This window comes from Podarcis raffonei, chromosome 2, assembly GCF_027172205.1.
Source record: "Podarcis raffonei isolate rPodRaf1 chromosome 2, rPodRaf1.pri, whole genome shotgun sequence".
NCBI classification, from domain to species: domain Eukaryota; kingdom Metazoa; phylum Chordata; class Lepidosauria; order Squamata; family Lacertidae; genus Podarcis; species Podarcis raffonei.
Genome location: NC_070603.1, coordinates 111,726,824 through 111,745,837, shown reverse-complemented (window position 1 = coordinate 111,745,837; position 19,014 = coordinate 111,726,824). Strand labels below are relative to the sequence as shown.

General features: G+C 45.0%; 2 protein-coding genes across 3 annotated transcripts in view; one reads left to right on the top strand and one right to left on the bottom strand.

Annotated features, from left to right (window-relative positions):
- The window catches only part of MDC1 (mediator of DNA damage checkpoint 1), a 42,245-nt gene extending 23,760 nt beyond the window's left edge, over nucleotides 1-18,485 (top strand). Inside the window, exons 14-15 of one of the 2 annotated variants that reach the window (XM_053378641.1) lie at nucleotides 17,268-17,378; nucleotides 18,144-18,485. In XM_053378641.1, the coding sequence (XP_053234616.1) occupies nucleotides 17,268-17,378; nucleotides 18,144-18,428 (396 nt within the window). In that variant the 3' untranslated portion in view covers nucleotides 18,429-18,485. Of the gene's footprint in view, nucleotides 1-534; nucleotides 898-17,267; nucleotides 17,379-18,143 lie in introns of those variants that run through there. The other variant, XM_053378642.1, reaches the window with a different exon arrangement.
- On the bottom strand, nucleotides 1,405-16,368 carry LOC128408666 (nuclear factor 7, brain-like). The gene is made up of 6 exons (XM_053378655.1): nucleotides 14,082-16,368; nucleotides 12,373-12,468; nucleotides 10,827-11,060; nucleotides 5,212-5,234; nucleotides 4,984-5,123; nucleotides 1,405-3,228 (listed from the first exon to the last, which is right to left on the bottom strand). The coding sequence occupies exons 1-6, from the start codon at nucleotides 14,541-14,543 to the stop codon at nucleotides 2,714-2,716; spliced, it is 1,470 nt and encodes a 489-aa protein (XP_053234630.1). The 5' UTR covers nucleotides 14,544-16,368; the 3' UTR covers nucleotides 1,405-2,713.
- Nucleotides 18,486-19,014: the final 529 nt, after the last annotated feature.

Genomic DNA, 19,014 nt, shown 5'->3' with positions numbered 1-19,014 from the left:
TTTTCCTGTTACATTTAAAACTCATAACCAATATCTCTATTCTTTATCTACTTTGTAGCACTTCATATATTTCTCCCTACAAAACTTCTTGCAGTCCTACTAGCGTATTTTGTTGATTACAATTGCTCTTCAAATAGTTTTATACTTCTTCCAATCTTCTGTAAATCTCTGTTCCTGCAAGTTTCGAATCCTTCCTGTCATTTTGTCCAATTCTGCATAGTCCATTATTTTTGTCTGCCATTTTTCTTTCATCGGAATTTCTTCTTGCTTCCATTTCTGGGCTAACAATACTCTTGCCGCTGTTGTTGCATATAAAAACAATTTAACATCTTGCCTATTAATATCCTGACCTATAATACCAAGTAGAAGTGCTTCTGGGTTTTTTTTAGAAAATGTATATTTCAGCATCTTTTTCATCTCATATATCATTTCCCAGTAGTTGTTTTCTTACATTCCCACCACATATGATAAAATGTTCCTTCTTTTTCTGAGAGCGAGACCTGACTCTCAACCTTTTTCATTTATTTGCTTAAGGACAAGTGCGTTGTGATTTCCTGTCCCGAAGACCTGCCCCGCTGCAAAGCAGCTCAGGACGCCAAGCTCCCCATTGCCAACGCAGAGTTCATCCTGACAGGTATATTGCAGCAGAAGCTGGATGTGGACGCCCACCGGCTGAACGGGATGAGCCCCCCCTCCGTTGCCACTCCCCCGACCAGGACGAGGAGGAAGAGAGCGGCTGCGGCACCAGCAACCCCAGCCTTGCCCAGCACAGCCAAGAGGCGGCGTTGAGACCGAAGCCCAGCCCGTTACATGGCGACGTTGCCTTAAACTTGTAAATAACTCTTTTGTGTTGTTTTTTTTTACCACTGTCAATAAAAAATGGGTATAAAAAACAACCTGGTTCTTTTGGAATTGTGTATCTGCGGGAAAGGGAGGGTGTGCATATTTCCTGTGGCTGTGCCAAGGGGGGGTGGAATATAATAATAATAATAATAATTAATTTATACCAAACTGTATATGGAAGCCAAACAGTTTTCATGCAGGGCTTTCTGCAGTTCTGCCTCAGCAGGTTCAAGTTTTTTGTTATACAGTGGTGCCTCAGGTAACATCCGCTTCAGGTTACAGACTCCGCTAACCCAGAAATAGTACCTCAGGTTAAGAACTTTGCTTAATAACTTTTTATTGATAATAATCAGCTAAATAGTTTGAGGATCTATACAACTTTGTAACATACAGAAAACAGCAGTCTCAGAGAAACCAAAGACTGGAACTGAGGGAAGCCGGGGGGGGGGGCAGGAAAAATGTGGGGGAAACAAGGATGATATGTTTTTGGATAATATTTATTTTAATTTTTAATAAAAAAACTTTTTTAAAAAAGAACTTTGCTTCAGGATGAGAACAGAAATCGTGTGGCAGCAGCAGGAGGAGGCCCCATTAGCTAAAGTGGTGCTTCAGGTTAAGAACAGTTTCAGGTTAAGAACGGACCTCCGGAACGAATTAAGTACTTAACCTGAGGTGCCACTGTAAATAATTTTTTATTAATTTTCAGTTAAGAACATCCCAATTGATAACAAATCCAGTCACAATACAAACACAAGTTAATGTGCTTTCAAACCGTCTTGAACCGTCTTTCTTTGATACTTTTTGGATGTAGTAAGTAAGAAAACAATGGCAGATGAAAACAATGTAAGCAAATGTGCCTAAAGGGCAGACCATACAAGAACTAGTTTTGCCCTTGTCGTGCCCTCCAGAGATTGTTAGACTCCCAGCTCCCATCAACCCCAGCTAGCTAGCGTGGTCGGGGATGATGGGAGCTGTAGTCTGCCAAATAGGCTGTGTCGGCTTCGCCTCCTTCAGACAGTTACCAATTGTATGAAGGGCTTTTTAATAAAAGTAAATAGCAGGCCCTAACCCAGATCATAGATCCCTGTTGGTTGTGGGAATTAGAAGGGCTTTTTGCTCCTTTGCTTCATTCTGGATCGGGGCCTCCATGCCTGCTGTTTGTTGGTCTGGAAGAATAGCTAGAGCTCCCATCGCACCCAGTGGAAACCTTTTCTTTCAGTGCAAATGACATTTGGCCTTATTTACCTTCCTCCCAGGAACCCAGCCTGTGTTGCGCACATACGTATCTCCTGCCCGCTACTTGATTTTTTTTTTTAAGTGATCTATCAGATTGCTAATCTAGTAGAGCTCTTACGTTATGCCCAGTTAAGAAATTGAGCTAAGAACCTGAAAGTCCCTGTGTCATGAATTTACTGGGTGAATGGAGCAAGTTACAGCTCCTCACCTGCGATAAGGAAGGGGATGGTAATCGCTTGCCTTCATGGCAGGGGCGTTTTGGGGAAAAGTCTAATGTTGAGAGCCACATTCCCTTCCCGTTTCCCAGGGGCACACGCTTCTCAAACGCTTGGAGAATTGTGGCGCACTTAAGAACATTCCAAAATCCACATTAGGGCAATGCCTTTTATAGGTCAGCTAAAACGTCACGAAATAGTGAGCAAGCCTTCAAGTTACTCAGAGCTCTTCTTCAGGTTTGATAGCAAATAAGGCGAGGTGGGAGGGAAGTTGGCTGATGATGAAGTCATGGAGTTTGCATCTTGGCTGGCCTGATAAAAGCACTGCCTTAGTATGGACTTTGGACTTTTATCTAATGGGCAAACACACCTACCTTTTCTTTTTATAATAATACCCTCTTAAGAATTGCTTTAATGTCCTAACTGTGACAAGTTTTCAAGCTTATGGTGCGTTTTTGCCTGAAAGCAGCTGGCGTAGGTTGGAAGAAAGGGTAGACCTTTTCGCTGAAACGGGGTGTGTGTGTGCAGAGGTGAGACCCGGCTGCTACATCATAGAAAGAAACTTGGCCTCCCTCATAGTCCAGGTACACGCCGACCTTCCACCATGACGATCCATTTTGAGGCTCGCTATCCTCCTCTGTTGGCTCCAGACACCAGATCTTGTCCGTCAGAGAAGTGGGATCCTTGCCTTTTTGCCTTGGGATGGACTCCAAGGCTACGCCAATCAACCAGTCTCCCTTGTTTTGCACCTCAACCTCCCAGTAGTGTCTTCCTGAATGGAACCCCTCTTTCGCCAGCACAACGGGAGAGTCCTGAAATATCGCTGGATAGCTCAAGGGTTTCTTAAGCAGTCCAAACGCCGTACGATAGTTTTGCAGTAAGAAAGTGTATTCGGGATGAGCAGTGCCGCAGTCCAGGGTGATCGGTTCTACTTCTGACAAGCAAAGGAAAAGACCAAGTTAAATAAAATTGGGGCATCCTAGCCTAGCTCCATCATAGGTTAAAGGTAAAGGTAAAGGGACCCCTGACCATTAGATCCAGTTGTGGCCGACTCTGGGGTTGCGGCGCTCATCTCGCTTTATTGGCCAAGGGAACCAGCGTACAGCTTCCAGGTCATGTGGCCAGCATGACTAAGCCACTTCTGGCGAACCAGAGCAGCACATGGAAACGCCGTTTACCTTCCCACCGGAGCGGTACCTATTTATCTACTTGCACTTTGACGTGCTTTCGAACTGCTAGGTTGGCAGGAGCAGGGACCGAGCAACGGGAGCTCACCCTGTCGCGGGGATTCGAACCACCGACATTCTGATCAGCAAGTCCTAGGCTCTGTGGTTTAACCCACAACGCCACCTGCGTCCCTCATCCCTGCTTAGACGGAAGCTTTTCAAGAAATGGCAAAGTATCTTCTCTTCCCATATAGAATCCAGTTCCAAACACAAATAAACATAATCAAGAAACAGAAACCAGAATGGAGATGTGCTGATAGGAACAGCCTTGGCAGTCTATGGATGGTGTTTCTGGAGTCATCAGGCTGGTTTAAACCATAGCCTGACAATGTCACAGCGCCTTTCCCCACATTATACATGAATGGTTGCCACTTGTAAACACAGCTGTACATAACAATGTCATCCCTCTGCTGAATCCTTGCAGAATGCAAGCTCTGCCTCCATGCAGCTAAGGACACAGAGATGCAAGGAGTTCTGCTGGATCAGACCAAAGGCCCGCCTTCTTCAGCATCCTGTCTTCAACAGTAGCCCAAACCACAAGCAGGCTCTGAGCTTGAAACTTCCTCCCCCATCACTGGTTCCTAGAGACTGGTTCCCAGCAGCACCCTGCCTCCACATGTAGAAGTTCCACTTCACTATCATGTCCTTTATTCTGATTATCAGGTGTCCAGGATGTAAGTGGCATGTAACCAAAATACACAACCTCCACACCAGAAGGAAATATCAACGGCCTCGGGAGAACGCCAGAAGTACAGAAAAATTTTCAGGGAAGAAACCTAAGGGAGTCCCAATGAGGACTGAATGTTCATAGTGGCCGCAGAATGTTTGGGGTGGGGGGAATGGAAAACTGCAGGTGGGGTGACAGGATAATAATAATAATAATAATAATAATAATAATAATAATAATAATCTGTTGTTGTTTTTGTTGTTGTCTTGTCACCCCACCTGCAGTTTTCCATTTCCTCCACCCATTATTATTATTATTATTAATTATTATTATTATTATTAATACCCTGCCCATCTGGCTGGTTTCCCCAGCCACTCTGGGCAGCTCCCAACAGAATATTATTATTAATAATAAAGCGATAAAACACCAACCATTAAAAACTTCCCTAAACAGGGCTGCCTTCAGATGTCTTCTAAAAGTCAGATAGTTGTTTAGTTCCTTGACATCTGATGGGAGGGCATTCCACAGGGCGGGTGCCACTTCCGAGAAGGCCCTCTGCCTGGAAGTGAGTGTCTGGGGCTCTGAACAGCAGCACACCACAATGCAACATTTTGTTCCTCTTGCCATGGCAAGTCAACAGACGTGCCACGAATCTGTCTAATTCTCTTTGCAAGCAACCATTGCCACATCTTCTGCCACAGAATTCCATGTGTTAATCACATGTGGTACAAAGAATGGTTTTCTTTCGTCTGATCTGACATTACTCTCAATCATTCCTGAACTTCCTTTCAGTTACCTGTTCTGACGATGGATCTCATCTTATTCCATGCTAGGTATTGCAGTGGACCCTTGAACTTGCCCAGGCAGAGTTCCCTGCAAACAGCAGAGTGGTCAGCCTGGTTTCCTACGCCCTCAGCCTCCTTTTCAGCAGGGAGCCTAGTGGGAAGAGAAGCAGAATACTAGTTACAGCAAGTGGCCACCCGCTCTCTCACATATGAAACTAGCGGAAAGACACCATACTCACTTCTTCAGGAGCTTCTGGACACCCTGGGGAGGGGGAAAGAAGGTGAGATGGTTAGGAAGCTTGAATCTCTCCTTTCATATCCTGGAAAATAACAGATTAAAATACACCCCGTCATCCACACTAATCTTGCCTTCCTCAAAGCCATTAAGTCCCTCTGTCCTCCCATTGAATCATGGAGTGCTGGCTATCCTGTTTGCTAATTCTTCTTTCCTAGGGGGCCTGGGAGTGTGGGGCTCCTTTCAGCCCACAACCCTAACCAACCATACCCCCTTGCCTTCCCAAAGACGGAAGACACTCTCCAATATTCCCACCTGATTTGATAAGACACAGAGAGACGACTTCCCCCTCACAGAGGAGACTAGATTGACACGGAAACAGATTTTCTCCAAGTCAGCTTCACACACAATCATAGGATGTTGCGGAATCCCATGGACAAGAATGATGAGGGTAGAGCCAATGGCAAGATTTCCTCATCTATCGATTAATATTTCACCTGGGTAGACGAACACCTAGGTGGAGGGCTCCCGGCATACTGGTGCAACTCAAATATAAACACAAACAACTGGGGAACACTGGCCTGCAAGCGCTCCAATTGGAGAACAGCCTTTACCAAAGGTGTTGTAGATTTTGAAGACGCTCAAACTCAGGGCAAAAGGGAGAAACGTGCTAAGGCATGCTTGGCAAACCCTCACCGAGATCAACTCCTGCCCAGAAACCTATGTCCCCACTGTGGAAGGATGTGTGGATCCAGAATTGGCCCCCACAGTCACTTGCGGACTCATTGTTAAAACCGTGTTCATGGAAGACAATTTTACTCATCTACGAGTGATCGCCAAAGAAGAAGCAGCAACTCAAGCTCCTGCTGCTCCAGAGAAGCAGCTCCTGCAGCACTAGCAGTATGTCTGAAGGGGACAGGGCTGGAAATTGGGTTGGGGCCTGGTACCAAGTCAGACAAGTTGCTCAGACTGAGGAGCTAGCTTGGCTGCAAGTTTTATAGGGTTAATTGTTTCCACACTGGCTTTTGGGGTTCTAGAATCATGGAACTGGAAGGGGCCACAAGGGGCATCACTCCTCCTGCGTTGACTCCACCTACCTAAATGCCAGTCCTTGCTCCGAAGAGTCTTGGCCCTCTCCTCATTCTGAATCCTTAACCTATTCTGTGTGATTGGTTATAGACAGTGATGTGGGGCAGCCCACCTTCTAGCATGTTATCTTTCTGTGGAAAATTTGCCACTTTGTAAAAGCAGAGATATCACCTTGCCAACAAAGGTCCATATAGTTAAAGCTATGGTTTTCCCAATAGTGACGTATGGAAGTGAGAGCTGGACCATCAAGAAGGCTGATCGCCGAAGAATTGATGCTTTTGAATTATGGTGCTGGATGAGACTCTTGAGAGTCCCATGGACTGCAAGAAGATCAAACGCATCCATTCTGAAGGAAATCAGCCCTGAGTGCTCACTGGAAGGACAGATCCTGAAGCTGAGGCTTCAATACTTTGGCCACCACATGAGAAGAGAAGACTCCCTAGAAAAGACCCTGATGTTGGGATAGATGGAGGGCACAAGGAGAAGAGGACGTCAGAGGACGAGATCATAGAATCATAGAATCATAGAGTTGGAAGAGACCACAAGGGCCATCGAGTGCAACCCCCTGCCAAGCAGGAAACACCATCAGAGCACTCCTGACATATGGTTGTCAAGCCTCTGCTTAAAGACCTCCAAAGAAGGAGACTCCACCACACTCCTTGGCAGCAAATTCCACTGTCGAACAGCTCTTACTGTCAGGAAGTTCTTCCTAATGTTTAGGTGGAATCTTCTTTCTTGTAGTTTGGATCCATTGCTCCGTGTCCGCTTCTCTGGAGCAGCAGAAAACAACCTTTCTCCCTCCTCTATGTGACATCCTTTTATATATTTGAACATGGCTATCATATCACCCCTTAACCTCCTCTTCTCCAGGCTAAACATGCCCAGCTCCCTTAGCCGTTCTTCATAAGGCATCGTTTCCAGGCCTTTGACCATTTTGGTTGCCCTCCTCTGGACACGTTCCAGTTTGTCAGTGTCCTTCTTGAACTGTGGTGCCCAGAACTGGACACAGTACTCCAGGTGAGGTCTGACCAGAGCAGAATACAGTGGCACTATTACTTCCCTTGACCTAGATGCTATACTCCGATTGATGCAGCCCAGAATTGCATTGGCTTTTTTAGCTGCCGCGTCACACTGTTGGCTCATGTCAAGTTTGTGGTCAACCAAGACTCCTAGATCCTTTTCACATGTACTGCTCTCAAGCCAGGTGTCACCCATCTTGTATTTGTGCCTCTCATTTTTTTTGCCCAAGTGCAATACTTTACATTTCTCCCTGTTAAAATTCATCTTCTTTGTTTTGGCCCAGTTCTCTAATCTGTCAAGGTCGTTTCGAAGTGTGATCCTGTCCTCTGGGGTGTTAGCCACCCCTCCCAGTTTGGTGTCATCTGCAAATTTGATCAGGATGCCCTTGAGTCCATCATCCAAGTCGTTGATAAAGATGTTGAATAAGACCGGGCCCAAGACAGAACCCTGTGGCACCCCACTAGTCACTCTTCTCCAGGATGAAGAGGAACCATTGATGAGCACCCTTTGGGTTCGGTCAGTCAGCCAGTTACAAATCCACTGAGTGGTAGCATAGTCAAGACCGCATTTTACCAGCTTCTTTACAAGAATATCATGGGGCACCTTGTCAAATGCCTTGCTGAAATCAAGGTAGGCTACATCCACTGCGTTCCCTTCATCTACCAGGCTTGTAATTCTGTCAAAAAATGAGATCAGGTTAGTCTGACATGACTTATTTTTCAGAAATCCATGCTGACTATTGGTGATCACAGCATTCCTTTCTAGGTGCTCACAGACTGTTTGCTTAATGATCTGCTCCAGAATCTTCCCTGGTATTGATGTCAGACTGACTGGGCGGTAATTATTTGGGTCCTCTCTTTTCCCCTTTTTGAAAATAGGGACAACATTTGCCCTCCTCCAGTCTGCCGGGACTTCGCCTGTTCTCCAGGAATTCTCAAAGATGACTGCCAGTGGTTCTGAGATCACATCTGCCAGTTCTTTTAATACTCTTGGATGCAGTTCATCTGGCCCTGGAGACTTGAATACATCTAGACTAGCCAAGTATTCTTGTACCATCTCCTTAGTTATTCTGGGCTGTGTTTCCTCTGCTGAATCATTTGCTCCAAATTCTTCAGGTCGGGCATTGTTTTCTTTATCGGAGAAGACTGAGGCAAAGAAGGCATTGAGGAGTTCAGCCCTTTCTGTGTCCCCTGTTTGCATTTCACCATCTTCTCCTCTGAGTGACCCCACTGTTTCTTTGTTCTTCCTTTTGCTACAAACATACCCATAAAAGCCTTTTTTGTTACTTTTAACCTCTCTAGCAAGCCTGAGTTCATTCTGTGCTTTAGCTTTTCTGACTTTGTGTCTACACGTGCTGGCTATTTGTTTGAATTCCTCTTTGGTGGTTTCCCCCCTTTTCCATTTTTTGTACACATCCTTTTTTAATCTTAACTCAGTTAAAAGTTCTTTAGATAGCCACCCTGGCTTCTTTAGGCACCTTCCATGTTTCCGTCTCATTGGTATTGCCTGAAGTTGTGCTTTTACTATCTCCCTCTTAACAAACTCCCAGCCATCATGAACTCCCTTTCCTTTTAGTATTACTGTCCATGGGATCTCACCCAGCACTTCCCTAAGTTTTACGAAGTCGGCTTTCTTAAAGTCGAGAAATTGAGTCTTAGTATGCTTGGCTGCTCCTTTCCGCTGTATAGTAAACTTCAGAAGAGCATGATCACTCGCACCTAATGATCCTTCTACTTCTACCCCACTAACCAGGTCATCAACATTGGTTAGGACCAGATCTAAAGTGGCTGTTCCTCTTGTTGCTTCTCCCACTTTCTGGACAATGAAGTTGTCTGCAAGGCCAGTGAGGAATCTGTTTGACCTTATGCTCTTGGCTGAGTTTGACATCCAACAAATATCCGGGTAATTGAAGTCCCCCATTACTACTATCTCCCTTCCTTTTGCATGCTTGGCCATCTGTTCCAGGAAGGCATCATCTATGTCCTCCGTTTGGCTTGGGGATCTATAGTAAACTCCCACAATGAAGTCACTGTTATTCTTCTCTCCCTTAATTTTGACCCAAATGCTCTCACTTTGGCTTTGAGGTTCTAAATCTTGGATCTCTTCACAGGTATACACATCCCTGACATATAACGCCACTCCTCCTCCTTTCTTGTCTGGTCTGTTTCTCTGAAATAGATTGTATCCCTCCATTATTACATTCCAATCGTGGGACTTATCCCACCAGGTTTCAGTGATGCCTATTATGTCATATTTAGTTTGCTGTACCAAGAGCTCAAGCTCATCTTGTTTATTTCCCATGCTTTGCGCATTAGTGTACAGATATTGAAGTCCAGTAATCATTCCCCCGTGTCTCTTATTTAAGGATTTTTTCCTCTCACCACTAGGTCTGCGTGCTGTTTGCTCCATTTGGTCTATGACATTTGGATGATCATCTTCATCAATTGATAGACTCCTACCTTCAGGAGCACTGTCTCCCTCCCCCACATTAGTCAGTTTAAAGCCCTCCTGATGAGGTTTCTGAGATTTTTTTGCAAAAACATTCCTCCCAACCGTTGTGAGGTGCAGCCCATCGCTTGCCAGAAGTCCATCTTCAAGAAACTGCATTCCGTGATCTAAGAATCCAAACCGTTCCTATTTACACCATTTGCGAAGCCAGTTGTTCACTTCCACTATTTTTCCCTCTGTTTTCTAACACCACATTTATTTTGATGTTTCAGCAAAGTGATCTAAATTGCTGCGTTTTCTTTGCTGAAAGCTTTTGATGCTGCCTTCGTTGTTAGTAACAAACTTTGTTGGACAGTCCAACAATGGCTGGACAGTGTTCTTGAAGCTACCAACATGAGTTTATTTCTTTGACATCTGATGGGAGGGCATTCCACAGGGCGGGTGCCACTACCGAGAAGGCCCTCTGCTTGGTTCCCTGTAACGTCATTTCTCGCAGTGAGGGAACCACCAGAAGGCCCTCAGAGCTGGACCTCAGTGTCTGGGCTGAACAATGGGGGTGGAGACGCTCCTTCAGGTAGTCTCATTCCATGATGACTCTCTGCCCTACAGTGGAGGGCATGGATAAGGGAAATTTGGAAGACGGGTGGGTGGGTGAGAGCATTGTCAGTGTGGGTGCCTTGACAGTTGACTCTGAGAACGCAGGAAGGCATAACAATCCTTATAATCAAAGGTGTAGCAAAGGCTGTTATTTAGATGTTTGTATGTTGTATACTAACATGAGTTTGACCAAACTGTGGGAGGCAGTGGAAGACAGGAGTGCCTGGCCTGCTCTGGTCCACGGGGCCACCAAGAGTCGGACACGACTAAACAACAACAAAAGTTTGTTACTAACAACGAAGGCAGCATCAAAAGCTTTCAGCAAAGAAAACGCAGCAATTTAGATCACTTTGCTGAAACATCAAAATAAATTTCAATTGGAAACCAACAATTGTCCAGTCCAAAATTTTCTGGGAAACCCTCTGCAATGGTTACACCAAAGAGGTGCCAAGGTTTTGGCCTCACCAGGAGGAAGGCAGCTGAATCCGTCTGCTCCATTTTGGCCTTTCCCTGGCTCATCATTTCTCTGGCTGCAGACAGGCCCTCCCGGATGTCCCAGAGATGCACCACCATGTTCACGTGCGCAGCGTTTTCATCCTCATCTAGCTGGGCCAGTACTGCATCTTTCCTCTGGCTCAGGAATCGCTGCAGCTCAGCGAAGTCGTCCTCAATCGTCTTGCGAAGGGAATCAGCTGAGTTCTGCAATGGAAAGAAGTTCCATTGGGAGGTTTTTGTGGTGGAGGAAGTGAGAACCCAGTTACCCGTTCAGTGAGAAGAAACAAATGAATCGAAATATACCTTGTAAAAATGAGGGGTTGTTGCTAATCCAGGCCCCCTCACAAGCCCAACTTGGCCACATCCCCATTTAATGGTCTCCTTGCTAGGTCCATACATGCTTTTCAGTGGCAGGCGATGGTGCCATCCTTCAGCTGGGAGCCAAGCTCAGCTCCCACTCATAGTGGGTGCCTGCCATTTTGAAGTAAACCCGATGTAAAATGAATTTTTCAGTTTTATACAGTCCAGGCAAGAAGATTTAGTAGGTCTATAGCAGGCATCCCCAACCTGCGGCCCTCCATGATGGGAATTCCCATCATCCCTGACCACTGGTCCTGCTAGCTGGGGATCATGGGAGTTGTAGGCCAAAACATCTGGAGGGTCGCAGGTTGGGGATGCCTGGTTTGGACCCTTTTCAAAAGTGCCACTTTTGAAAAGAAGCTAAACTAAGCTCCCATCCATGGTGGCTGCTCACCATCTTAAGTCCCCAAAATGCAATGTCCCTGCCTATAGACACAAGAACAGGCCTTCTCTGTAGTGTCTCTCCCTTTGTGCAATGCTCTCCCCAGGGAGGCTTGCCTGACTCCTTCATTGCATACCTTTAGGCACCAGGCAAAATAATAAAAAGGTAAAGGTACCCCTGCCCGTACGGGCCAGTCTTGACAGACTCTAGGGTTGTGCGCCCATCTCACTCAAGAGGCCGGGGGCCAGCGCTGTCCGGAGACACTTCCGGGTCACGTGGCCAGCGTGACAAGCAGCATCTGGCGAGCCAGCGCAGCACACGGAAACACCGTTTACCTTCCCGCCAGTAAGCGGTCCCTATTTATCTACTTGCACCCGGGGGAACTGCTAGGTTGGCAGGCGCTGGGACCGAGCAACGGGAGCGCACCCCACCACGGGGATTCGAACTGCCGACCTTTCGATCGGCAAGCCCTAGGCGCTGAGGCTTTTACCCACAGCGCCACCCGCGTCCCTAGGCAAAATAATAATAATAATAATAATAATGTCTATAACCAGGCCTTTGGCCTTTAACTATCTGTGTCCTTTTAGAAGTGGGTGGGGAGTTTTTAATGAATTATTTCCTTGGTTTTAATGTATCTATGTGGGCTTTTCAGTTTGGTTGTTAAGTCATTTTGGGTTGCCTTGGGCAAGATAAAGTGAATAAAAGAATATAAATAATAATAATAAGAAGAAGTAGAAGAGGAAGAAGAAGAAGCTAGGAATTATTTCCTCTTACTCTCAAGGAACGTATGTTTTCTTCTTGACATCCTTCCTGCTGCTCTTGTTGTTTAATTCTGATTTCCAGGCAACCCAGAACCTTGTCCAGCTTCCGCTAGGGGAGGAAGAAGAGTTTGTGAAATTAGACAGGTCAGGTCCCCCAGCTTTGTTTTTCTCTATTTCCTTTTATTATTTTTGTTCTGCGTTCCAGGATTGCAGATATTCAATGAAGAGCAGGTTATAAATACTGCAAATAAATAAAATGCCACCTCCTTAACTTTTCTTTTCTGAACTAAACAGCCCTAAGTGTTGTAACCATTTCTCACAGAGAAGTTCCTCCACCCCCTTAATCATGTTGATTGCCCTTCTCTGGAACAATGCAGGGCTGCCTTCAGATGTCTTCTAAAGGTTGTCCAGCTACTTATCTCCTTGGCTCGGCGGGGGGGGGGTCACATAACTCCATACCCTCCAACATTTCTCCCATGAAAATAGGGACGTTCTAAGGAAAAGTGGGACATTCCGGGATCAAATCAGAAACCGGGACGGCTTCCGCAAATCCGGGACTGTCCCTGGGAAATAGGGAGACATGGAGGGTTTGTTATTATTTAATAACAAATAACAAGATGCCCATTTACACCACAAAGAACTCATAACCCACCTACTTTCAGCAGCCAGAAACATCATAACCAGACACTGGAGAGACCTGTCACGGCTAAGCATGGACCAATGGTACCGAATAGTATGGGAAACAGCCTTACTAGAAAAATTAACCAATAAACTGAAACTGACAAATAGAAGAAGATGCCTTCACCCCGGTATGGCTCCCCTTCATCACATACACAGCCCAACAAGACAACGACAAAAATCCACCAACAGCATACAAATCAATATGGCTAACCTGATCCAAAACACCCACTCACCCCACTCACACATGAAAACAAAGACCACCACAGCCAATCACAAACAAACAACCACACCCTAGGCCAACCCTAACCTCTCTCACCACCAAAGGAACACAAGTGAACAGCAGAGAACCTGCACAAGCGATGCTGACACAAACCCCCACATATATTAAGTAAAATAGAAACATCGCCACCCGATCCCATCCCCACTCACCTTTCACCCCTCCACCTCTTTCCCCCTTTTCTTCCTAATGTCTCAAGAAATGAAGGTAAAGGTAAAGGGACCCCTGACCATTATGTCCAGTCGTGGCCAACTTGGGGGTTGCAGTGCTCATCTCACTTTATTGGCCGAGGGAGCCGGCGTACAGCTTCCAGGTCATGTGCCAGCATGACTAAGCCGCTTCTGGCGAACCAGAGCAGCGCCCGGAAATGCCGTTTACCTTCTCTCCAGAGCGGTACCTATTTATCTACTTGCACTTTGATGTGCTTTCGAACTGCTAGGTGGGCAGGAGCTGGGACCGAGCAACGGGAGCTCACCCTGTTGCTGGGATTCAAACCACAGACCTTCTGATCGGCAAGCCCTAGGCTCTGTGGTTTAGACCACAGTGCCACCCGTGTCCCTCCTGAACAAATGAAACTGATCTGTAAAAAATGTTACTGGGAAAAAAGAGAGAGACATTGCACATACTTTTGTAAACCAAGAAAATCTTTAACAACAACAACAAATAAGGTTACCTTCCCTTTCACAACACCGCCTGAATCAGCTGTTGGAGGGCAATTGCCTCACTTTACTGAAAGCATCCCCAGTCTCTTGTTGCATGCTTACCTTGTACTGCTCAGCAGCGTCTTTCAAGGAGCTGAACTTGTGTCCGGCGTGGGCAGGCGAATCCACACAGCAAAGACAAATGGGGTCCTCATCGGTGAGGCAGAAGAGCTGCAAAGTGCGACCGTGTTTTGCGCAGAGCAACCCCTGATCAGCACCTGGGCTGCTTCTGCCTGCCGGCGTCTCTTCGTGATTTTCTGGGTCTTCTCGCGCTTTCTTCTCGGGGACCTCCTCCTGGGCCTCTCTTGCCTTTTGGGCCAAGTTTCTCAGCAAGTGATTGGGTGTGAAATGTCTGTCAGGACAGGGGGCCCGGCAATCAGGGCAGCTAGGAGCTCCGCCTTGGCTGTCCCAGGAGGAGGTGATGCATTTCTGGCAGAAGCAATGCCCACATCGAAGCAGCACCGGCTCAGTAAACACTTCGAGGCAGACGGAACAAGTCAGATCTTGCTGAAAACCCTCTGCCATCTCTGCTGACAGGAAAGTGGCTGCTACAGATTGCAGAGTCCAGTTTCGCTTTCTTTTCTCAAGTTCCTCCTTTTGCTTTTCTCTTGTTGCTTAAAGGAGCCACACCTTAGAGGTGGAGCAAAGTGACCTTTGCTGTAGCAATTTGAGAACTTAGGAGTCTTTTGCAATAACAAAGAGGCACTTCTTTACCCCCAGGGTTTAAAATGGTTAACTCTGAAATCAGCTGAAATTTAGGTCTTCTGTGTACTTTTAAAGACCTTGTGCAGCTTTTTTTGAGGGTGGGCGCTGAATTTTTATGCTGGGATTTGTTTACTGTTGTATGGTGCCATGCTTTTATCATTAAAATGTAACCCTTCTGTTGTCTGCAAGCCGATCAGAGAACAGTGTCATGGTGTGACATGGTTGGCATTCACCTGTCTCTGTTAATTAATAAAATTAACTAAGGGGACATGGGGTTTTTACATTGCTGATACAGCCCTGCCGTGCACCAGTTCTGAGGCAGAATTAATTACTAAATAATACTGCGTTTTAAAGAGTTATTTTGTGTTATGTATTCAGTGGTCTGTGTTTGCCTGAGCTTAAGTCTGGACTAAGGATTCTGAGCCCCCCCTCACAATGTTCTGATTAGATACATGATATCCAATCACAGAACATTTCAGGATTTGGGCCTCTGCCATTGGCCTTTAAACTCTGGGTCATGATTCGCAGCTTGGAAGTTTAGACAGCCAATCACGTTGGGAGTGGGAGTGGCCCAGGACTTCAGAAATGTGTATAAACAGTTGCTTTGCCCGTTGTCAGTTCTGTTACAGTGGTACCTCAGGTTACATACGCTTCAGGTTACAGACTCCGCTAACCCAGAAAAAGTGCTTCAAGTTAAGAACTTTGCTTCAGGATGAGAACAGAAATCATGCTCCGGCAGCACGGCGGCAGCAGGAGGCCCCATTTAGCTAAGTGGTGCTTCAGGTTAAGAACAATTTCAGATTAAGAACGGACCTCCGGAAGAAATTAAGTACTTAACCCAAGGTACCACTGTATTTTGTACACAAGGAAGGAGTGATATGTACTTCAGGCGTTGAAATGTGCTTGATGACAGTAAGGACTCAAAACTATATTGCTCTTTACTTGACTTTTTAATCTCGGCACCCTGAAACTCCAGCCAAATTTCACTCGCAACCTGGGTCAGCTACAGGTGCAATTTGATCCCAGAGTTCCCCCAGTTGCACTGCTGGATGATTGGACAGTTTAGGCAATTAAAGAAACATTGTGACACTGCTTCCCTACAGTTCCTTGGGAGGTTGAGGGGCAAGATCGGCAGAAGGGTCCCCTTTAGTAGTTCCACTGCCCTTGAAAAGTTTTGGGAGAAGGCATTCTCTGCGGCAGGCCCTGAGTGGTGGAATTTCCTCCCCACAGAGGAGTGTTATAGTATTAGGATGAGGAGCTGTAATGCTAAACCGCCCGAGGTAACAGTGGGAGGCAAGATACAGAACGAAGGCTCAGAAAATGCCTTCCAATTTTCTGAGGAGCAGCCGTATTGGTCTGTTGCAGGAGAAACAACCTAGAGCCTTGCTAATCCTTTTAAAGACTAACACATTTCATTATGGTGTCAGCTTTCTTTCTTTTTTCTTTATATTTTCAAATTTATACATTTCATTAGCTTTACAATCAATTTAACATTTCAAAGAATTGTTGATTTTGAATTATGGTGCTGGAGGAGACTCTTGAGAGTCCCATGGACTGCAAGAAGATCAAACCTTTCCATTCTGAAGGAAATCAGCCCTGAGTGCTCACTGGAAGGACAGATCCTGAAGCTGAGGCTCCAATACTTTGGTCAGCTCATGAGAAGAGAAGATTTCCTGGAAAAGACCCTGATGTTGGGAAAGATGGAGGGCACAAGGAGAAGGGGACGACAGAGGACGAGATGGTTGGACAGTGTTGTCGAAGCTACCAGCATGAGTTTGACCAAACTGCGGGAGGCAGTGGAAGACAGGAGTGCCTGGCGTGCTCTGGTCCATGGGGTCATGAAAAGTCGGACGTGACTAAATGACTAAACAACAACAACAAGATTCTTGCTGCTGTAGTAGCATACATAAATAAATTTCTATACAATTTAGGTACTTCTTTTTTTAAAGAGATATTTATTAAAGTTTTACAAAAGCATGAATACAAAATACATGAAAGAAAAAATAAAAATAAAAAATACAACATACAAAAGACAAAAGACAAAACAAAAAGTAATAAAAAATTTAAAAACAAAACCGTTTTTCGTAACTTTAAACTCCTTTGCTTGTTTCTTTGACCTCCTCACACCTCCCCTTTTTGTATTCCCATTTATATAATCAAATCAGCAAATCCTTACCCTCTTTCATTTATCTTAACTCTATGTCTTAACATTTTTTAACTCTATATTTTCATCCATTATCAATTCATTTTTGCATATTCTTATTAACTTTGTTGCTAATGCCACTTATTTTCAATCCAACATCATTTACAATTTAGGTACCTCTGTCCCTATAATTCCCAAAAGAAAAGCTTCTGGATTTTTTTTGTTTTTTTTACAAACGTTACTTAAAACATCTTTTTCAATTCATTATATATCATTTCTATGGTGTAAGCTTCCATCTTGAGTCGCAGGCGTAATCCAATTCTGGCTCAACCCTTCTTCACTAAGCTTCAGATTCCCGTGCTCCTTTGACACACTACAGACCTGTCTCTTTTCCTTTCCAGGGCTACGAAATCCACGTTACGCCTAACGTCAGCCTGGAGCTGGAGGACATGAGGAACATCGTGCAGTGCGGTGGCGGGAAGTTCTTACCCAGAATGCCTCGAGCCTACAAGGTGAACCGTGCGTGTTTACATGGCATCCCGTGGGGTGCTGGCAGAAACACTGAGGCAAAAGGAATACCTGAGAGCGAGACCTGACTTTTTTTATATAATTTTTTATTAGTTTTTTAAACATACCATTTTCAACAGTAATTAAACATATTTTTACATCTTATTCAATATTTTGACTTCCATCAATCCAGTCTGAAAATTTCCAATCTAATCTCTCAGTATACATTTCTTATTTTCCGTTACATTTAAAACTCATAACCAATATCTATTCTTTATCTACTTTGTAGCACTTCATATATTTCTCCCTACAAAACTTCTTATAGTCCTACTAGCGTATTTTGTTGATTACAATTGCTCTTCAAATAGTTAATATACTTCTTCCAATCTTCTGTAAATCTCTGTTCCCGCAAGTTTCGAATCCTTCCTGTCCTTTTGTCCAATTCTGCATAGTCCATTATTTTCGTCTGCCATTCTTCTTTCGTCGGAGATTCTTCTTGCTTCCATTTCTGGGCTAACAATACTCTTGCCACTGTTGTTGCATATAAAAACAATTTAACATCTTGCCTATTAATATCCTGACCTATAATACCAAGTAGAAATGCTTCTGGGTTTTTTTAGAAAATGTATATTGCAACATCTTTTTCATCTCATCATATATCATTTCCCAAAAGTTCTTTATTTTCTTACATTCCCACCACATATGATAAAATGTTCCTTCTTTTTCTGAGAGCAAGACCTGACTCTCAACCTTTTATTTATTTGCTTAAGGACAAGTGCATTGTGATTTCCTGTCCCGAAGACCTGCCCCGCTGCAAAGCGGCTCAGGACGCCAGGCTCCCCATTGCCAACGCAGAGTTCATCCTGACAGGTATATTGCAGCAGAAGCTGGATGTGGACGCCCACCGGCTGAACGGGATGAGCGCCCCCTCCGTTGCCACTCCCCCAGCCAGGACGAGGAGGAAGAGCAACCCCAGCCTTGCCCAGCAGAGCCAAGAGGCGGCGTTGAGACCGAAGCACAGCCCGTTACATGGCAACGTTGCCTTAAACTTGTAAATAACTCTTTTGTGTTTTTTTTTTTACCACTGTCAATAAAATGGGTATAAAAAGCAACCTGGTTCTTTTGGAATTGTGTACCTGCGGGAAAGGGAGGGTGTGCATATTTCCTGTGGCTGTCCCAAGGGGGGGAATATATGAAGTAATAATAATAATAATAATTTATTATTTATACCAAACTGCATATGGAAGCCAAACTGTTTTCATGCAAGGCTTTCTGCAGTTCTGCCTCAGCAGGTTCAAGTTTTTTGTTATACAGTGGTACCTCAGGTTACATCCGCTTCAGGTTACAGACTCCACTAACCCAGAAATAGTACCTTGGGTTAAGACCTTTGCTTAAGAACTTTTTATTGATAATAATCAGCTAAATAGTTTGAGGATCTATACAACTTTGTAACATGCAGAAAACAGCAGTCTCAGAGAAACCAAAGACTGGAACTGAGGGAAGTCGGGGGGTGGGGGTGGGTGGGTTTTGCCGGGGGGGCAGTTAAAATGGGGGGGAAACAAGGATGATATGTTTTTGGATGTCTTGTTTTAATTTTGAATAAAAAAACTAAAAAAAAGAACTTTGCTTCAGGATGAGAAC

Excerpts from the sequence above, each read along its gene's own strand:
- LOC128408666 (XM_053378655.1), bottom strand. The coding sequence starts at position 14,543 with ATGGCAGAGGGTTTTCAGCAAGATCTGACTTGTTCCGTCTGCCTCGAA. Across the intron at positions 5,235-10,826 it reads ATTCAGCTGCCTTCCTCCTG|GGTGTCCAGAAGCTCCTGAA; the intron begins GTGAGGCCAAAA and ends CCCCCTCCCCAG. Across the intron at positions 5,124-5,211 it reads GTCCAGAAGCTCCTGAAGAA|GCTCCCTGCTGAAAAGGAGG; the intron begins GTGAGTATGGTG and ends TCTTCCCACTAG.